At 41.9% G+C, this 20,718-nt stretch overlaps 2 protein-coding genes across 2 annotated transcripts; both read right to left on the bottom strand.

Moving 5' to 3' along the window:
- Positions 1–1,756: 1,756 nt before the first annotated feature.
- Positions 1,757–2,749, bottom strand: LOC125405336 (olfactory receptor 9S13-like). Its single transcript, XM_048441761.3, has one exon. The coding sequence runs from the start codon at positions 2,747–2,749 to the stop codon at positions 1,757–1,759; it is 993 nt and encodes a 330-aa protein (XP_048297718.2).
- Positions 2,750–19,518: 16,769 nt separating this feature from the next.
- Positions 19,519–20,511, bottom strand: LOC125405334 (olfactory receptor 9S13-like). Its single transcript, XM_048441760.3, has one exon. It carries the CDS (start codon positions 20,509–20,511, stop codon positions 19,519–19,521), a length of 993 nt encoding a protein of 330 aa, XP_048297717.3.
- Positions 20,512–20,718: the final 207 nt, after the last annotated feature.

Below are 20,718 nucleotides of genomic sequence, written 5' to 3'. Positions count from 1 at the left end.
GTCCAAGAGTGGTATTGCTGGATCCAGAGGTAGATTGATTCCCAGTTGTCTGAGAAACCACCATACTGATTTCCAGAGTGGCTGTACACATCAAACCCATACTTGTACAAGTCCTATAAATGTAATTACAGCTGCTGCGATTTGACAGTGCACTGGCAATGCTATGCATGGACGACAACATCCCACATACCCACCCCAACTTCTGAATTTTACATTAATCCTTCCCTTTTCCTAAAATGTTCCTTGAGCCTTAGAGGGGATAATAAAGATTCCCATTTGGGGCTGAGCACTCAACCCCAAATATTCTTGGTATGTTGACCAGCTATGATGTATCTCCAATACTCACTGTGCATTGTTCATGATGTGTCTTTCAAATTGCCTTCTAATTATTTAATTTCATAGATTATAGGCAGATGATGATTGCTAAAGGGAAGGCCAAATCATGGCCTCAAGTGGTACAGCCTATAGCAAGCTCTCACAATCCTGTAAATACCCCCTACTCATTCCTCAATAGTAACTCTAATTAAACTCATCTGTTTGCTCCCTAAAAAAGGACAGAAAAGTAGAAGTGGGAAAAGGAAGAGGAAGGAGATCAACAAGAACATGAGGAATAGAAAGGGCAATGGGGTGGTTATGATCAAAATGTGATATGGTCACACATAAGGACGTATAACTAGTACATGTTCATGAACTCCAATAAGACAATAAAAGAAAATGAACATTAATTATCAACAAGCTTATGATTGTAGAAGAAAAGCACCTGCAGATCACAGCTAATGTTACACCACATAATCTCAGAAACGGACAAAATAGGAGAACTGCAGGATACTCAAAAAGGGAAACCAGGAGGAAGAGCAAGCCCTGCTTAGAGGGCCGATCCCCTTTGAAGGTCTCCAGGGAAAGAACAGCATGAGATCAGACATACAGGGCAGGGAGGTGCACAGGCAAGCCACCTGTGCAGAGGGCTATTGGAATGTGGAGTTGGCTAAGCCTTCAAACTTACTCAGAGGATAAATTAACACCTTGGTATGGTCACAAGCTGCTGGACCAGGTTTTAATAATTCTCTGAGCAGTGAATCTACCTACAGGTTCATCTATAACCCCTGGTTGAAGGATGAAGAGATATGCTGGGGGTCAATTGCATTTAGGTTCCTCAGGACTCCAGCAGTGGACTGTGATACCTCATGAGGAGGGCAGCTTCATGAGCAGAGGAATGTAGAGGCATCATGCTACTGTAAAACAGAGGAGGAAGTCTGCAGAGATTTTCTTTTAGCCCATCCTCACACTAGATCAATATAAGGGAGAGTCAATACACAGCTTCTAAAAATCACATTCTTACATGAACAGAGGGAAGGTCTCACGCCACTGGCATTAGGTTCAGAGAAAAAACAAAAGGAAAGAAATGTAGGCAAATCTGCAGTTATGTAGCTTCACTGGGAGTTGTTGACAATGGTTCCCAAACCAAGTTCCTGCCATAGTGCTCTGCCCTCTGTCAAATCAAAGGGATTCAGGATTCTTTCAACTCTGGACCATTTGGTGGCAAAAAATGTGCCTTATTCTGTAAATGTATGCCTAATAATATACATTAAAGAAAGATAAGTTAGATTGGAAATAGATGTGTGTGTTGGTAAATATATGGGTGAATGAATACATCAATAAAAAAGAAGTAAAATATAAGAGGACAAAGAAAACAGGACATGTAGATAAAAATACCATAGGATACTCTGTCTCCCAAGAATCCTTTTCTTCTATGACCCTAGCATAGTCCCTGATGATGACACCAGCCACTCTTCTTCACCAGACTGTGTCTCTGACCCAGCCTCCTCAGGGCATCTTTTACATCCTTGTTGCGCAGACTGTAGATGAGGGGGTTGAACATGGGGATCACCAGGGTGTAGACGATGGAGACCAAGTTGCCCTGTTCCGTGGGATCTGTACTCGCTGGCTGGCCATAGATAGCAAAACCAGTTCCAAAAAGCAAGAATACAGCTGTCATGTGGGAGCCACAGGTAGAGAAGACCTTCTGCTGCCCTGAACCTGACTGCATCCTGAGGATGGTCACTGTGATGTAACCATAAGAGATGACGATCACAAGAACAGCACACAGAATGATGAACCCAGAGATACCAAGGATGACAAGTTCGTTGAGAGTTGTGTCTGCACAAGCAATCTTGATCAGTGCGGGTATATCACAGAAGAAGGAATTGATGTGGTTTGGGCTGCAGAAGGGCAGCTGGAATGTGAGGCTGGTCTGGACAATGGCATTCAGGCAGCTAACAAAGACGGTACCCAGAACCAGACGGGCACAAGTTCTAGGGCTCATGGTCACAGAGTATCTTAAAGGACTACAGATGGCCATGAAACGGTCATAGGCCATCACAGCTAAGAGGAAAGATTCCATGGCAGCCAAGAAGGAGAAAAGGAAGAGCTGAGTGGCACATCCCTCAAAGCTGATGACCTTGGAAGAGGAGAAAATGTTGGCCAGAGCATTGGGCACAATCAAAGAAGAGAGGCAGATGTCGACGAAGGACAGGTTCTTGAGGAAGAAGTACATGGGGGAGTGCAGGCCGGCATCCAGGGTGATGACCATGATCATGGTGAGGTTGCCCAGAATGGTCAGCATGTAAAGAGGCAGGAAGACAGCAAAGAGCAGGGTCTGGGTCTCTGCACCTCCTCCAAATCCAACCAGCACAAACCCCTGCAAGGACACTGCTGGTAGACTTCCATTTTTGTGTACTGATTTGTCCATGAGTGGGGAAGGCAGAGAGAGGAAGCAGATCTCACCAGTACAGCTGGATGTTCTACAGGCTGCAGGAACTTGTTGGTGACATGCTGTACTCTGTGCAAAACTTCAGTAGCTGCTCTGATATCTTTCCAGATGAACTGGGGTTTCCTGAAAATGGACATTTCCTCAGATATTTAATTCATGAGGCTGTGCTGAACTCACTTGAATGGGAGCCTGAGTTAGTATGATGAGGATAAAATAGACTTCCATACTTAATGATTCCCAGGGTACAGACAGCCTCTCAGAATCCCAAACCTGCCTCTGGTTCCTGTGCTCACACTCCCAAGAGACACCCCTGAGCAGTGCTGTTGATGCAGCTGTCTCCTGAGTCCCATTAAATATTCCATAGTTATTCATCTTACTGATTCAAAAAAATATTCACGAGGAGCATTTGTTATCCGATAAATTGGAATGAGTGATTTTTTTCCTTTGTAGGGTGGTATCAGAGCAGGAAACTGCCCTTCCCAGACTCAGACTGTGTCTGTCTCCCTCACAGGACTCTGATCTCACCTTAGCAGCTCTGGCTCAAATGTGGCACTCAGTGATAATCAGACTGTGCTTTTGATGTGAGCAGTTTCTGCCAATGTCTAGATATTGGAAATTACGGTGAGGGGGAAGCACCATGTCCTGAAGAAAACCAAGACTGAAGAGCACACATGTTTGGGACACACACATGACCTCTAATCTGACCTCATTGCCAGCTCTGCTCCCTGCTCCAACCCCAGCATTAGGGTTAACAAGGTCTTACTCTTCCAGATGAGTCTGGCCTGTACTCAGTGTCTTTGGGTAACTCATGATCACTTTTTCTTATCATTATGTCCAGCCTAGAATGAATACAAATGTCCTGTCGAGCTAGCTATGATTGCTTCTGTTTGTCCCAGGAGAAATAAGGGAGGTTGCCAGAATTAGCAAGCTGGGCTAGAGAAGAATGGAAAGACTACAACATGCTCAAAGCTCAGGGACATCCATCAGGCATGCAGATTCGGCTGTTACAGTGTCTATCATACACTGCATGCAGAGAGGTCATGGAATAGGAAGGGCGCTATGTGAGCCCACCATATACTATAGAGCTGACTTTTCCACTGAAAACTCAAATGTATTGAATATTTGTGCTCACACTTGACACACTTGACACACATGACAGAGATCCAAGACCTTACCACATGTAACCATGTGGAAGGCTTTATCCTCTGTGGCATCTGGGACCAAATTAAATGGCCTTCAGAGGTATACCAGAGACACTTGTGACCAGTGTGATGTGTAGAGATATATCCACACCACAGGTGGTCCTATATTTCCTGTTGGAGCAAGGACAAGCATAATTTCTCCAACGTGCCAAAGATCAAATACATCTAGAGACGTATGTGGAAGGAGAAGATAGCCATGGAAGGTCTGCTGTGGGAGAAGAATGTTATAGTGACAGTAAAGACACAGGCTGTGCTCGTCTTAGCCTTGCCTCTCCTAAGCCAGCAGCATCACTGTGTCCTGTGATAGATGCAGAACTTTATCCCACATGACAGAAGAATTGGAGCTGGTGTTTAAGATGGTGATCCTGTCTGGAACCTCGCACACTGCTAACCGTGATCTGTACTAATATGAGGCTTTACCACCTAGTCTACAGAACTAGTCCACAATTATTCCTGAGCACCCACTCCTGATGTTCGCCATGTATGGTGTCCTGGTGTCCTCTACTTTTAGCATACTTGACAGATAACATGCTGACCTTACCTTATCTAGGTGAGACTCAGGACTCACACAAAGTCAGATACCACCATTCATGCTCCTCAGGTTTCCATGCTATTGAGGCTGGTCTGTGCTGAAGATATAACCATGGGTTCCTTTTCCTTCTTGAGGTCAGCTATGGCTTTCTCGGCAATAGAATGAGTGGGTATGGGTAGAGGTGTAGACCTAGACTGAGAGTCTGTGTGTGCAAGTCTTGGCTGCAGCAAGTTCTGTGTCTTGTGCAGTGTGAGGTCTGGGTTTCCTGCCTTTTGTTCCTCTTCTGTATCTGTTAGAGCAGTATGTGGGTGTCTATAGTTGGGTTCACTCTTAGGGAGGATGCTCTGCATGGTAGAGTTGGGACTTGCAGTCTCCAGTAGCCAATTAGGGAGGCTTTATCCTCTGTGGCATCTGGGACCAAACTAAATGGCCTCCAGAGCCATACCAGAGACACTGGAAAATTTCTGCCTCACAGCCACCCGCTCGTGATGATTTCACAGGAAGCCTGGGATCCTCAGGTACCTGGGGAGACTCCATCAAAGAATGGCAGATGACTCATATGAATCCTAACCTTGTGTCCATCAATAAAGCCGTTACCCATGTGGGCGATCATGGCCTCCTGTCCACGGCACTTCCTCCTCCAACTCCCTGGCTACACTGATATGAGGAAAAGATGGAGTCCTGTATAGAGCTGTTTAGTGTCCTTCTCCCACAACCAAGAATCAGCCTTCTCAGTCCATTAGCCCTTTAGTACCATCAGGAACCTCAATAGATGGTCTCAGTTCTCTTTCTGCAACTTTGTGGTTATTTTAATTTAACACAAATCCTTCTTAAAGGATTAAACATTCAAGCCAATATGTAATGATCAAAACAAAGGGATAGCTCTTCTCTTTGGTGGGTGACCCTTTCTTCTCTGGGTGGTGAAGTCTGACTCCCACCCATGCCTTCACTCTGCAGTCTCCATCTGCTGTCTTTATGAGGATGGCCCACAATGCTCTCTCCTCCTGCACTGATAATGTCCTTGACAGCTCATTGTGGGTGACAACTTGGTCAGTGCCTGAGTTTGATGCCTCCACTGAGTTCTTCCATTATCTTATCTCTACCACTCCCTGGAACTTGCTTGATTCCTTTCTACAAGCACTTCCTACTCTCCCTTCATTTTCATGTATGTGTGTGTAGTTTGGTATGTGAGGGTTGTGTGTGTGTGTGTGTGTGTGCATTCCAAGGACTTTTATTAGGCTTGCTTGCATGCCCATGGTTGAGTTGTGCTTATTTTCTTGATCAAGTACAACTTACCCCTGGCCATGACTAATTAAAATGAGCTCCTTTAACCAGCAATATTAATAGTCCATTGCCTCTATGGGAGGGATGAGGCCTCATAAGGTCCTCACCATCTATGTTCAATGTTGATTTGCCCAAGCCTGTGTAGATATCCACACCTTTTTATTAGTTCATGAGTACAGCATCATGTCAAGTCCAAGAGACATCATTTCACAGCTCTTCCTCATCCTGTTTTTTTATCCTCTTAATAGTCTTACTTCTCAGTGTACTGTGTGAGCCCTTCTGGGTGTTTTTGCTATTATTTAAATTTTGGCAGTTATTTGGGAGGCACAGATGTGTGGCCCTATTCACTTATCAGAGTCCTGACTTTCTATAATTAGGAGACTTGCATTCCTGTTGGCTTCCACTCAAAGTTCAGAAAACGTGGTATCACAGTGGTGCCTGGAGATTGTGTAGTTTATAGATTGGTTTTAGATCTAAGAGTATTGATATTTAAGTAGGAAAACAAGGAAGAAATAAAGAAGAGAAGAAAGAAGGTGAAGAGTGAATGAGTAGGAGAACACATGGTTTGGAGGTGTGAGAGGTCATAGAGAAGTCACTGAGGTCGAAGTACAGTAAGAAACATTGGCCGGAGTGGGCCTGAAAAAGGAAGCTCCACGGCAGTGGGAGCACATCCAGTCCAGGTACATTGGCAGACCAGGACTGAGCCAGGGACCTGGGCCAGAGCAGACCTGAGACAGTGAACTCCACAGGAACAGGTACAGGGGAGCAACCGCTGAGTGAGTGAGCCAGAGCCAGAGACTGCTGAGGGTCTGGACGTGAATCTGGGACCTTCAAGGGAGTAGACCTAAGCCTGGACCAGTGTGGGTCTGGGCTTGAGTCTAGGACCTCGGAGGAACTAGGCCTGAGCCAAAACCTCTGTGGGTCTGAGCGTGAATCTGGGACCTCTGAGGAAGTGGGAGGGAACCAGAGATCTCTGGAGGTCCAAATGTGAGTCTGGGACCTCAGCGGGAGTAGGCTTGAGCCAGGACCTCTATGAGTCTGGGCATTGGTCGGGGACATCAAGGCAATAAGCAGGAATGAGAAACATCTGTGGGTCCTAGCGTGAGTTTGGAAACTCTGAGGGAGTAAACTTGAGCCAGGTTCTCTGTGGGTCTGGGAGCTCTCAAGCCTAGGAACTTTGAGGGAGTAGACTGGAGCCAGAGTCCTTTACAGGACCAACTCCAAGCCTGGGACCTCTGCAGGGGAGAATTCAGACCAAGTACATTTACAGAAACAGATTTGAGCTGACAGCCTAAGCTAGATGAATCCTGAGACAGCAAACTCCAAGGGAGTAGAGCAAAGCCCAGGAGCACTGAGTGACCTCCAGGAACACAGAGTGACCCAAGGGGTAACAAAAACCATGGCACTGACTGTACCATGAGGAACAGCCATCTGAGATTAGATTCACTGACACCTAGAAGATTAATCAATAAAATCACAGACAGCCCCAACCACGCCTATTCGAGGAAAAGATGAGTAGAATAGGTAAGAACACACACAAAACCACAAAGAGAAAAATGGCACCAGTAAAATCTAAAGACCTTACAACAGCAAGACTTGAACAATCAAATATAGACAAAGCAAAAGAAAATGACCTAAAAAATAACTTCAGGAGAATGTTTGAAACTCTTAAAAAGGAAATGAAAATTTCCTCAAAGAAATGGAGGAAAAGACAAACAAAAAATTGGAAGACATCAGCAAATCCCTTAAAGAAAACCAAGAAAAACCCATCAAACATATGAAAGAAACTATTCAAAACTTGAAAACTAAAATAGAGACAATAAAAAACACAAGTGGAGGGAATTATAGTAACAGAAACCAGGAGAAAAATCACAAATATAAGCATGAACAGCAGAATACAAGAGATGGAAGAGAGAATCTGAAGCGCTGAAGATACAGTAGAGGAAATAGACTCGTCACTCAAAGAAAACAATTAATCTAACAAAAGCTTAATCCAAAATATCCAGGAAATATGGGACACCACGAAAAGGCCAAAACCTAAGAAAAAGTTCAACTAAAAAGCACAGAAAATATATTTAACAAAATCATAGAAGAAAACTTTCCCAACCTAAAGAAAGATATGCCTATGAATTCAGAAGAAGCTTACAGAACACCAAATAGACTGGATAAAAAAAGTCTCCTTGCCACATAATATTCAAAACACTAAAATACACAATAGAGAAATAATATGAAGAGCTGCAAAAAAGACCTAGAAACATAAAAGGCAGACCTATTAGAATTATACCTGACTTTTCATTGGAGACAATGAAAGCTAGAAGGTCATGGTCAAGAGTTATGAAGACATTAAGAGAACATGGATGCCAGTCCAGACTACTATACCCAGCAAAACTTTCAATCACTATAGATGGACAAAACAAGATATTCCATGACAAAACCAGATTTAATCAATACAAAGTCACAACCCCAGTCCTACATAAAATACTAGAAGGAAAACTCCAACCCAGGACATTGGCTACATCAACAAAAACAGACAATTGATGGTTTCATAGCAGCAAATCCCAAAGAAGGGAAAAACTCACAAATTAACATCATCAACAAAGAAAACTTAATTAGCAGGAGATAACAATCACTGGTCATTAATATCTCTTAATGTAAATGGACTCATCTCACCTATAAATGAGGCTAACAGATTGGATACAAAAACAGAATCCATCCTTCTTCTGCATACAAGAAACACATCTCAACCTACTCTGAGCTATCTCAGAGTAAAGGATTGGGAAAAAATATTCCAATCAAATGAACCTAAGAAACAAGTGGGCCTATCTATCCTAATATCTAACAAAATAGACTTGAAATTAAAGTCAATCAAAGAGACAAAGAAGGACATTTCATATTAGTTACAGGAAAATCCATCAAGAGGAAATCTCAATACTGAACGTCTATGTCCCAAATACAAGGGCACACTCATATATAAAAGAAACACTTCTAAAGCTTAAATTATACATTAAACCCCACACACTAATAATGTGAGACTTCAACACTCCACTCTCACCACTGGACAGGTCAGTCAGACAAAAAATGAACAAAAAATAAGGGAACTAACTAACGAAACAAATAATTTCGTTTGCTATGACTCAAACGAAATTAACAGACATCTACAGAATATTCCTTCCAAACATAAAAGAATATACCTTCTTCTCAGTGACTCACGGAAGCTTCTCAAAAATTGACCTCATACTCAGTAACAAAACAAACCTCAACAAATACAAAAAAATTTGTAATAATCCCATGTATCTTTCAGATCATCATGGTTTAAAACTAGAAGTCAACAGCAATACTAATTGCAGAAAGTGCATAAACATATGGAAATTAAACAATGCTCACCTGAATCATCAGTCGGCCAAGGAAGAAATAAAGGGAGATTAAAGCCTTTCTAAAATTCAATGAAAATGACCACACAACATACCCAAATTTATGGTACACAATGAAAGCAAAGTTAAGAGAAAAGTTCAGAGCACTAACTGCCTACATAAAGAAGCTGGTAAAATCTCATACTAGTGAATTAAGAGAACATGTGAAAACTTTAGAGCAAAGAGAAGCAAACTCACTCAAGAGAACTAGACGGCAGGAAATAATCAAATTGAAGGCTGAAATCAACCAAATAGAAACAAAGAAAACAAAACAAAGAATCAATGAGACAAAGAGCTGGTTCTTCGAGAAAAGCAACAAAATAAACGAACCTTTATCCAAACTAACCAAAAGGCAGAGAGAATATCCAAATTAACAAAATCATAAATTCAGAGGGGGACATAAAAATAGACACGGAGGTAATATAGATAATCATCAGGTCATATTTCGAAAACCTGTACTCTACAAAATTGGAAAATTTAAAGGTAACGGACAACTTTCTGAATAAATATCACTTACCAAAATTAAATCAAGATCAGATAAGAAATTAAACAGACCTATAACTGTTGAAGAAATAGAAACAGTCATCAAAAGTCTACCAACCAAAAAAATAAAATAAAATAAAATAAAATAAAAGGAAAAAAAAAGCCAGGACCAGAAGGTTTCAGCTCAGAATTCTACAAGATTTTCAAATGAACTGATATCAATATGCCTCAAATTATTCCACAGAATTGAAACAGAAGGAACACTAACAACACTTTTTTTAAAGATTAGTCAAACTTATTTAATAAAGATGATGAGAGTTCACCAAGGCCAGTTGGACTGGGACTGAACGAGCACGTGATCCAACCAGATTCTCTGAATGTGGCCAGATTCTCTGAATGTGGCTGGCCGGGAGTCTTTCTGAAAAGCCACTGACAATGACACTGGGACTTGTTTCCTCTGCATATACTGGATTTTTTGGGATCCAGTCCGTCTGGACACTCACCTTCCTGGACCTGGAGAGAGGGGGAGAAACTTGAACTACTCACAGGGCAGGAAACCCTGACTGCTCTTAGGGATGGAGAGGGAGGAGGAGAGGGAGTGGGGGGAGTGGGAGGGTTTTGGGAGGGGGCGGAAATGGAAACTTTTATAATTTAATAAACTTTGGAAAAAAAAGATGATAAGACAGATTAAGGGGCTTGATAAATCTAACTCCACTAACACCAAACATGCTGGGTGACAGCAATGACTTCTCTTTCTATCACTTTTAGAATTTATCATATATAGATGAAGCAATCACTAAAGAATCACATAAATAAATTTACAAAATAGATTTTAGAAGTCTTTTTTGTTTGTTTTTTTACATTTTATTTATTTATTAAAATTTTCCACCTTTTCCTAACCTCCAATTTCCCTCCCACTCTCCCTACCCCTCTCCCCCTCCCTTTCCAGTCCTAATAGCAGTCAGGATTCCTTGCCCCATGGGAAGTCCAAGGTCCTCCCCCCTCCATCCAGGTCTAGGAAGGTTAGCATCCAAACAAACCAGGCTCACACAAAGCCAGTCTATGCAGTAGAATCAAAACCCAGTGCCATTGTCCTTGGCTTCTCAGTCAGCCCTCATTGACAGCCACACTCAGAGAGTTCAGTTTGATCACATGCTCCATCACTCCCAGTCCAGCTGGCCTTGGTGAGCTCCCATTAGATCAGTAACACCATCTCAATGGGTGGGTACACCCCTCACAGTCCTGATTTCCTTGCTCATGTTCTCCCTCCTTCTAGTCCTCATTTGGAACTTGGGAGCTCAGTCCAGTGCTCCAATGTGAGTTTCTGTCTCTATCTCCATTCATCGCCAGATGAAGGTTCTATGGTTATATGCAAGATATTCATTAGTGTGGCTAGGGACAAGGCCAGTTCAGGCACCCTCTCTTCTGCTGCCCAGGGAACAATCTGGGGATATCTTCTTGGACCTGAGAATCTCTCTAGAGTCAAGTCTCTTGCAAACCCTAAAATGGCTCCCTTAAGATATCTACTTCCCTGCTCCCATATCCACCCTTCCTCCATCCCAACCATCCTATTCCCCCAAGTTCTCCCCAATCCTCCCCTTCTCCCTTCTCTATCCCCCACTCACCTTACACCCACCCCATCCCCGCCCCTGTGCTCCCAACTTTTGCCTGGCAATCTTGTCTACTTCCAATATCCAGGAGGATAACTATATGATTTTCTTTTTTTTAAGTAATTTTATTAAATTATAAAAGTTTCCATTTCCGCCCCTCCTCCCAACACCCTCCCACTCCCTCCACTCCCTCTCTTCCTCCCTCTCCATCCCTAAGAGCAGTCAGGGTTTCCTGCCCAGTGGGAAGTTCAAGTTCCTCCCGCCTCCCTCCAGGTCCAGGAAGGTGAGTGTCCAGACGTACTGGATCCGCAAATTCCAGTATATGCAGAGGAAACAAGTCCCAGTGCCATTGTCAATGGCTTTTCAGAAAGACTCCGGGCCAACCACATTCAGAGAATCCGGCCACATTCAGAGAATCTGGTTAGATTGCATCCTCGTTCAGTCCCAGTCCAACTGGCCTTGGTAAACTCTCATTAGATCCGTCCCCTTGTATCAGTGGGTGATCGCATCCCTCGCAGTCCTTATTTCCTTTTTCATTTTCTTCCTCCTTCTGCTCCTCATTTGGACCTTGGGGGGCTCAGTCCGGTGCTCCAATGTGGGTCTCCGTCTGTATCGCCATCCATCGTCTGATGAAGGTTCTCTCTGATCTTGCCTTCTTTGCTCACGTTCTCTTTCCTTCTGCTTCTCGTTTGGACCTAGGGAGTTAAGTCCAGTGTTCCGATGTGGGTCTCTGTCTCTATCTCCATCCATCGCCAGATGAAGGTTCTATGGTGATAAGCAAAATATTCATCAGTATGGTTATGGGCCTAGGCCGTTTCAGGCACCCTCTCCTCTGTCCAGAGAACAATCTGGGGATCTCTCCTTGGACCTAGGATCCCATTTATAAGCAAGTCTCCTGTAAACCCTAAAATGACTCCCTTAGTTGAAATATATTCTTCCCTGATCTCATATCCATCCTTCCTCCCTCCCCCCCATCCCAGTCCACCTAGCTTTCCCCATTTCTCCCCTACTCCCTTCTCTCTAACCCTCTCCCCTTCCAATGACCCTCCCACCTCCCCCATGCACCCGAGGTTACCTGGGACTCTTGTCTATTTCCATTCTCCAGGCAGATAGCTACATGATTTTCATCAGGTTCACCTTCTTATTTACCTTCTCTAGGATCACGAATAATAGGCTCAAAGACCTTTAATTATGATTAGAATCTACATATGAGTGAATACATACCATATTCCTCTTTTTGGGTCTGGCTTACCTCACTCAGTAAAGCGTTTTCTATTTCCATCCATTTGCATGCAAAATTCAAGATGTCATTGTTTTTTACTGCTGAGTAGAACTCTAATGTGTATATGTTCCACACCTTTATTAACCATTCTTCTATTGAGGGGCACCTAGGTTGTTTCCAGGTTCTGGCTATTACAAATAGTGCTGCTATGAACATAGTTGAACAAATGCTTATGTAGTATGATAGGGCATCTCTTGGGTATATTCCCAAGAGTGGAATTGCTGGGTCCTGAGGTAGGTTGACTCCCAGTTTCCTGAGAAACTGCCACACTGATTTCCAAAGTGGTTGTACAAGTTTGCATTCCCATCAACAATGGATGAGTGTTCCCCTTACTCTACATCCTCTCCAGCATAGGCTATCATTGGTGTTTTTGATTTTAGCTATTCTGACCGGTGTAAGATGGTATCTCAAAGTTGTTTTGATTTGCATTTCTCTGATCGCTAAGGAGGTTGAACATGACCTTAAGTGTCTTTTGGCCATTTGAATTTCTTAGGTTGAGAATTCTCTGTTCAGTTCAGTACCCTGTTTTTTAAATGGGTTAATTAGAGTTTTAGTGTCTAGTTTCTTGAGTTCTTTATATATTTTGAAGATCAAACCTTTGTCTGAAGTGGGGTTGGTGAAGATCTTCTCCCATTCAGTAGGTTGCCTTTTTGTCTTACTGACAGTGTCCTTTGCTTTACAGAAGCTTCTTAGTTTCAGGAGGTCCTATTTATTCATTGATTCTCTTGTTGTCTGTACTACTGGGGTTCTACCTAGGAAGTGGTCTCCTGTACCCGTTTGTTGCATACTACTTCCCACGTTCTCTTCTATCAGGTTCAGTGTGGTCAGATTAATATTGAGGTCTTTAATCCATTTGGACTTGAGTTTTGTGCATGGTGATAGATATGGATCTATTTTCATTCTTCTACAGGTTGACATCCAGTTATGCCAGCACCATTTGTTAAAGATGCTTTCTTTCTTTCATTGTATAATTATTGGATTCGGTTTGCCAGTATTTTATTGAGATTTTTTATCGATGTTCATGAATGAGATTGATCTGTAATTCTCTGACATCTGACAACAATCCATTCCTTTCCTGCTTCAGTGGTTAAATTCTCTGCAACTATTTAAGTCATGTAACCATCTGATGTTTGTTTAAATGAACTTTTAGATCAAGTGTTATCCCAAAACCTTGTCCTAGGCTTGAAATGTCTCCCAGCAATATTTGAAAGTCATTTAGAGTCCTAATTTGTCTCTCCTAATTTGTGCCTTTTGTGTCCTAACTTTCTGTAAGCCTATTTTATAACTTAGGTAATTGACAGAATCTCCTCTCTGTATTTTTTCAGGAGCAAATTGTAATCGCTATTTTGGCAAAACTTAAATTGTAATAGGTATTTTGGCAAAGTTCTCTTTACTTTTTCAAACATTCTTTTTAAAGTATCTATGTTTGAGTCAGATAGCAAAATATCATCCATGTAATGGTAAGTTATAGATTTAGGAATTTTTTTAGGGATTATTTCCCATGACTGACTTACAAAGTATTGTCATAGGGTGGGGCTTTTGAGCATCCCTGTGGAAGGATAGTCCACCAATATCTTTTAGTAGGTTGAGAATTATTATAAGTTGGCACCGTGAAGGCAAATATTTCCCTGTCCTCTTCTTGTAACGTGAAGAAACACTCTTTCAAAGAAATAACTATAAGAGGTCAACCTTTTGGTAATAGAGAAGACAGGAATTGCAGATTGTAGAGAACTCGTAGTTTGAATTACCTTATTGACAGCTCTTAGATCTGTCACAATTCTCCATTTACCTGATTTCTTTTTAACAAAAACACCAGAGAATTCCAAGAGCTGGTTCATTTTTTAATATTATTAGCTTCTAGTTGCTCCTGTACCAGATGTTGTAAAGTCTGCAGTTTATCTTGTGTTAATGGCCACTGTTTAATCTATATTAGTTTCTCAGTTAACAATTCTAGAGTTTGGACTGTTGGTACCCCTAAAGGTTTGATAGTTGCTTTGTGTTTTTGTACAGCCTGAATGGCTGGTGACCTTTCTGTATAGTTCCTAATAATAGCCTTCCCAGAATTATGAGATTCTGGGTTTGCAGGAATGCTAATCTGGGTATTCCATTGCTGCTTCAGATCTTGTCCCCCTAAAATTACTGTAATATTAGCCTCATATGGCCTCAGTTTTCCTCTCTGTCCTTCTGGCCCTATGCTGTCAACCCATCTTGAGCTTTGTTTCATTTAAGATAGGGTTCCAATTCCTAGTAATTGAACATCTGCCTCTTGAAGAGGCCAATTTGGATGCCAAGATTCTAGAATAACAATACTCACGTCCTTACCCGTGTCAGTCAAACCCACAATTACAATACAATTTATAAGTACTCTTAGCTTTGGTCTTTGATCATTTCTAGAAGTCTGCCAGAATATACGTTTCCTATTTCGTTTTGGAATTTTTGAGTTTTCCTCCATGTTTATTTCATCATGTAGAACAGTATGCTTTTTTTCAAAGGCTCTAGATTTTTTAAACTTCTACTGGAGAGACATGTTCTCCACAGTTTCTTGGAATGATTGGACTGCTTTTGTCTCTGGGGCTCACAAGAGGCTCCCCAAGAAGTATACTAATGGTATTGGGTTGTTTTGTCTGTCTTTTTTTGATCTTCATTCATTGGTTCAATGTTGGGCATTGTCAGACCTTCTACATATACCAGAATAGTGAGTCCACCTGTTCTTGCCACTCCCAGAGAAGATATTACTCCAAGGAATTCCTTGTCTACAATCCCTTCTCAGATGTCCTATTCTACTACAATTGAAACATTTGGCATTTTGTTGTCTCCTCATTCCTTTGGAAATTGCTTCTCCTACCAAAGATTCAGTATTATAGTCAAATGTCTCAATGATCATTGTATGAAGGATCCATTCATCCATTGGTGCTTATCTTGAACCTTTAAAGGTCCAATAATCTTTTTGCATTCTTTGTTTGCATTTTCAAAATCCAGAAATTCAGTAAATATTTGTCTAGCTTCTGGGTCTGTTACTCCTATTTGTACAGCCTTAGTTAATCTTTGTAAAAAGTCACTTAAGGGTTGTCTCTGACTCTTTTTAATCCATGTATATAATTTAATTAGTCTTCCTATTTCTTGAATCCTGTCTCAAGCATTTAAGGCTGCTTTGTAGCATAGAGACAAGATTTGATCATCATAAAAAGCTTGAGCCTGTGGGTCAGCATAAGTGCCCTCACCAAGAATTTGATCTTGGAGAGTTTCAAGTCCTTTTTGCCTTTCCTCTGTTGTTCTAAAATTTTATCCTCTTCCCTTAAATAATATTTAAACCTTAATTGAGGCCTGTCATCCAAGACTGCTGAAACTAAACTGAAGCCACTCATGTGACATTGCTTTAATGCTAGAATCCCATGTCTTTATCATCTCCCTAACAAATGCAGAATGCAAGCCATAAGTTGTAACAGCTTGCTTAACTTATTATAGATACATTGATTTTTATAGATATCTATCTACGTTCTTTGGATCCTTTTGGGCCTTTAGAACTTGATGCTTTGTCAGAGTAGATTACAGGATAGGGAAGCTAAAACCCTGAGTAAGTCATCTCTGACAGCTACTAGTGATGTTGAGTCCTGTTCTTTTACCTTCTTTCCATGTTCATCAGCTCCAATAATTTTTCAATCATTTCTAATCTTTTTACTAGTGTTTTTTGAAAAGCCCAAATCCCCTGGCCTATATGTATTTCTAGTGACTTCATTGAGGCACCTAGCCTCTGGTCCTCATTCTGCACATGTGATTCCAAGGTCTGAAGTTTTTCCTTTAAAGATAATATCTAATTCTTGGTTGTTATTTGGATAGCATGAAGTTTGCCTTCCTGGAGAGATACTCTGTCTTGTAACCTATCACAACTTTTAACAGATTTTGATGGTCAAATTCAATAGTGTGGATTCTTTCGGTTAATTTCTCAGTATACTTTGACATGGACTCAATTTTGTCTGTCAAATGAAAGTTACCCTTTTCAATAGTATTAATTTGTTTTCAGGCACCTTTTGATTTTTGATGGTATTAATTCTTGTCAGCTAGCTGTTCATTATTAGTCTGTAAAGACTGTATCACTTCTAAAAGTTCCTCATTCTTGGCTGTGTTTTCAAACCATTTTCTTAAGGATATAATATAAAGAAAACACCTGAGTCCCAATATCCAATAAATAGATTTATCACAATAACCATATAAACCTTGCAGAATACAATCCATAGTATTAGCAAAAAAAGTTAATAAAAGTTTCAATGGTAATGTTGTTTGCCATTATATAACTTTTGAGTTTATTGATTTAATTATTAATAAAATACTTTCCTGGTATGAGGTTCGGTAAACTGCTTTAGGTTTAATAATCTTCATTGTCCCACAGGTGTCGTGGTTGCAGAGTCATAACTAGTGGTACAATCTGGTGTCATGAATAGTCCTGAGCTGCTTTGGCTTTCTCACCTTGGTGCTGGTTAGATACTGAGAAATATGCTTGATTGACAAATTAAAAACAATTAAATTAATTCTGTACATGGAGTAAAATGTCCAGAACTCACGAGCAGGGAGCACAAACTGGAAACTGTGTGAGTCCGCACATGGCAGGGAACCATGGCAGGGAACGTGAAAGGGGGGAGGAAATTTCGTGTGCTTAGGAAATTTCCAAGTCTCTGCATGAAGTTAGCTCTGCTGTGGTATGGGTTCTATAAAAACCACTTAGGTAAAGGCAAGCAAGTTGGGGAGGGGTGAGAGTCTTTCTGGGATCTAGGCCTTTAAGTCGGTCTATCCAGTAGGTGAGGAGTCTGGATTCACCTGGACGCCAAACGAAGAGGGACACTTAAAAGAAATCCCACACTAGCTCAGAATTGAATATAATAGATGGTTATTTATTTAGGGTAGACTCACAGATCACAGTCCTCTGCTAAAATGGGGAACAACAACCAAATCCAGCAGATGTGCGTTTCATTGGCATATATAGTTTAAAAAGCCACGCTCAAGTGGGCAGGTAACTTAAAGGCTACCAGTGGTAGGAATTCCTACAGCATATGAACATAGTTGAATAAGTGTTCTTGTAGTATTATTGAGCATCCTTTGGGTATTTGCCCAAGAGTGGTATTGCTGGGTCCAGAGATAGATTGATTCCCAGTTTTCTGAGAAACTACTATACTGACTTCCAGAGTGGTTGTACAAGTCAAATTCACCCTGTACAAGTCCTATGAAGGTGATGACAGCTGCTGAGATTTGACAGTGCACTGACCATGCTGTGCATGGACTACAACATCCCACATACCCACCTCTATTTCTGAAGTTTAGATTAATCCTTCCCCGTTTTCTACAATGTTCCCTGAATGTTAGAGAAAGAGTGTAGTTTGAGGGCTGGCTTGTTGGGGTTTCTGTCCCACCCAGTACCCCAACAAGCTGGCCCTCATGTTACAATAGAGATTCCCATTTAGGGCTGAGCACTCAACAGTTGCTTATTCTTGGTATGCTGACCAGGGATGAAGTCTCTGAATAATCACTGTCCACTGTATACATTGACATTTTTTCAAATTGCTTTCTAAACATTTATGTTCATAGATTAAAGGCAGTTAATGACTGCTGAAGGGAAGGGCAAGTGATGCTCTCAAGTGGTACAACCTCTAGCAAGTTATCACACTGCTGTAAATATTCCCTACTCATTTGTCTATAGAAACTCTAATGAAACTTATCTGATTGCCCCCTTAAAAGGGACAGAAAATTAGAGGCGGGGATAGAAAGGAGAATGAGATCAATAAGAATCTGAGGAAGAAGAAAGGGTAATGGGGTGATTATGATCAAAATGTGATATATGCACAAATAAGGATGTATAACTAGTACATGTTCATGAGCTCCAATAAGATACATAAGAGAACATGAACATTATATATCAACAAAGCTTATGATTATAGAAGAAAACACCTGCAGATCACAGCTAATGTTACACCACATAATCTCAGAAATGAACAAAACAGGAGAACTGCAGGATGCTCAGAAAGGGAAACAGGGAGGAAGAGCAAGCCCTGCATAGAGGTCAGATCCCCCTTGCAGGACTCCTAGGAAGGAACAGCATGAGATCAGACACACAGGACAGTGAGTGACACAGTCAAGTCACATGTGCAGAGGTCAGCAGGCTGCTGTAGTGGAGTTCACCAAGGCTTGAATCTTACTCGAAGGATAAATTAACACCTTGATATTGTCACAAGCAGCCGGTCCAGATTATAAAGGTTCTCTGACAGTGAATCTACCTATAGCTTCATCTATAACCCCTGGTTGGAGGTTGATGGGACAATGCTGGGAATTAATTATATTTAAGTTCCTCAGGACTCCAGCAGTAAACTGTGATACCTCATGAAGAGGACAGTTTCATGAGCAAAGGAATGTAGAGACATCAATGCTATTGTAAAACAGAGGAAGAAGTCTGCAGAGACTCTCTTTTAGCCCATCCTCACAGTAGATCAATATAAGGATGGGTCAACACACAGCTTCTAAAAGTCACATTCTTAGATGCAGAGAGAGAAGTTCCCACCATGGAGACATTAGATTCAGGATGAACTAAAAGGAAAGAGTTGTAGAGAAATCTGTAGTTATGTAGCTTCACTGGGAGATGTTGGCAATGGTTTCCAACCTGGTTCCAGTCATAGTGCTCTGCCCTCATTCAAATCAAAGGGATTCAGGATTCTTCCATCTATGGACAATCTGATGGCAAATATGTGCCTTATTCAAAATCTATAAAAGTCTGGCTTATAATATACATTCAAGAAAGACATGTTAGATGGCAAACAAATGTGTATGTTGGTGGATATATGAGTAGATGAATACATCAATGAACAAAAAGAAGTAAGAAACAAGAAGAGAAAGAAAACAGGATAGTTGGATATAAATACCATAAGATAATCTGTCTCCCAAGAATTCTTTTCTTCTATGACTCTAGCATAGTCGCTGATGATGACACCAGCCACTCTTCTTCACCAGACTGTGTCTCTGACCCAGCCTCCTCAGGGCATCCTTTACATCCTTGTTGCGCAGACTGTAGATGAGGGGGTTGAACATGGGGATCACCAGGGTGTAGAATATGGAGACCAGCTTGCCCTGCTCTGTGGATTCCATACCTCCTGGCAGGCCATAGATAGCAAAACCAGTTCCATAAAACAAGGATACAGCTGTCATGTGGGAGCCACAGGTAGAGAAGACCTTGTGCCACCCTGAACCTGACTGAATCCTGAGGATGGTCACTGTGATGTAGCCATAAGAGATGACGATCACAAGAACAGCACACAGAATGATGAACTCAGAGTTACCAAGGATGACAAGTTCATTGAGAGTTGTGTCTGCACAGGCAAGCTTGATCAGTGGGGGTATATCACAGAAGAAGGAATTGATGTGGTTGGAGCTGCAGAAGGGCAGCTGGAATGTGAGGCTGGTCTGGACAATGGCATTCAGCAAGCCAACACAGAAGGTACCCAGAACCAGACGGGCACAAGTTCTAGGGCTCATGGTCACAGAGTATCTTAAAGGACTACAGATGGCCATGAAACGATCATAGGCCATCACGGCTAAGAGGACAGCTTCAGTGGTAGCCAACAAGGCTAAAAGGAAGAGCTGAGTGGCACATCCCTCAAAGCTGATGACCTTGGAAGAGGAGAAAATGTTGGCCAGAGCATTGGGCACAATCACAGAAGAGAGGCAGAGGTCAACGAAGGACAGGTTCTTGAGGAAGAAGTACATGGGGGAGTGCAGGCCGGCATCCAGGGTGATGACCACAATCATAGTGAGGTTGCCCAGGACAGTCAGCATGTACAGAGGCAGGAAGACAGCAAAGAGCAGGGCCTGGGTCTCTGCACTTCCCCCAAATCCGACCAGCATGAACCCCTGCAAGGACACTGCCAGGAGACTTCCATTTCTGTGGACTGGTTTGGTCATGATTGCTGACAGCTGAGGAGTGAGTGGGAGCGGGATTGGGCAAAGCAGAGAGAGGGAGCAGATCTCACCAGTACAGCCAGATGTTCCACAGGCTGCAGGAACTTGTTTGTGACCTCCTGTCCCTTGTGCAATAGTTCAGTAGCTGCTCTGATATCTTTCCAGATGAGCTGGTGTGGCCTGAAAAGAGAATTTCCTCATGAAGTTGTG

Source organism: Myodes glareolus, chromosome 1, assembly GCF_982192425.1.
Source record: "Myodes glareolus chromosome 1, mMyoGla1.1, whole genome shotgun sequence".
Lineage (NCBI taxonomy): Eukaryota > Metazoa > Chordata > Mammalia > Rodentia > Cricetidae > Myodes > Myodes glareolus.
This window is presented reverse-complemented; position numbering and strand designations above follow the sequence as displayed.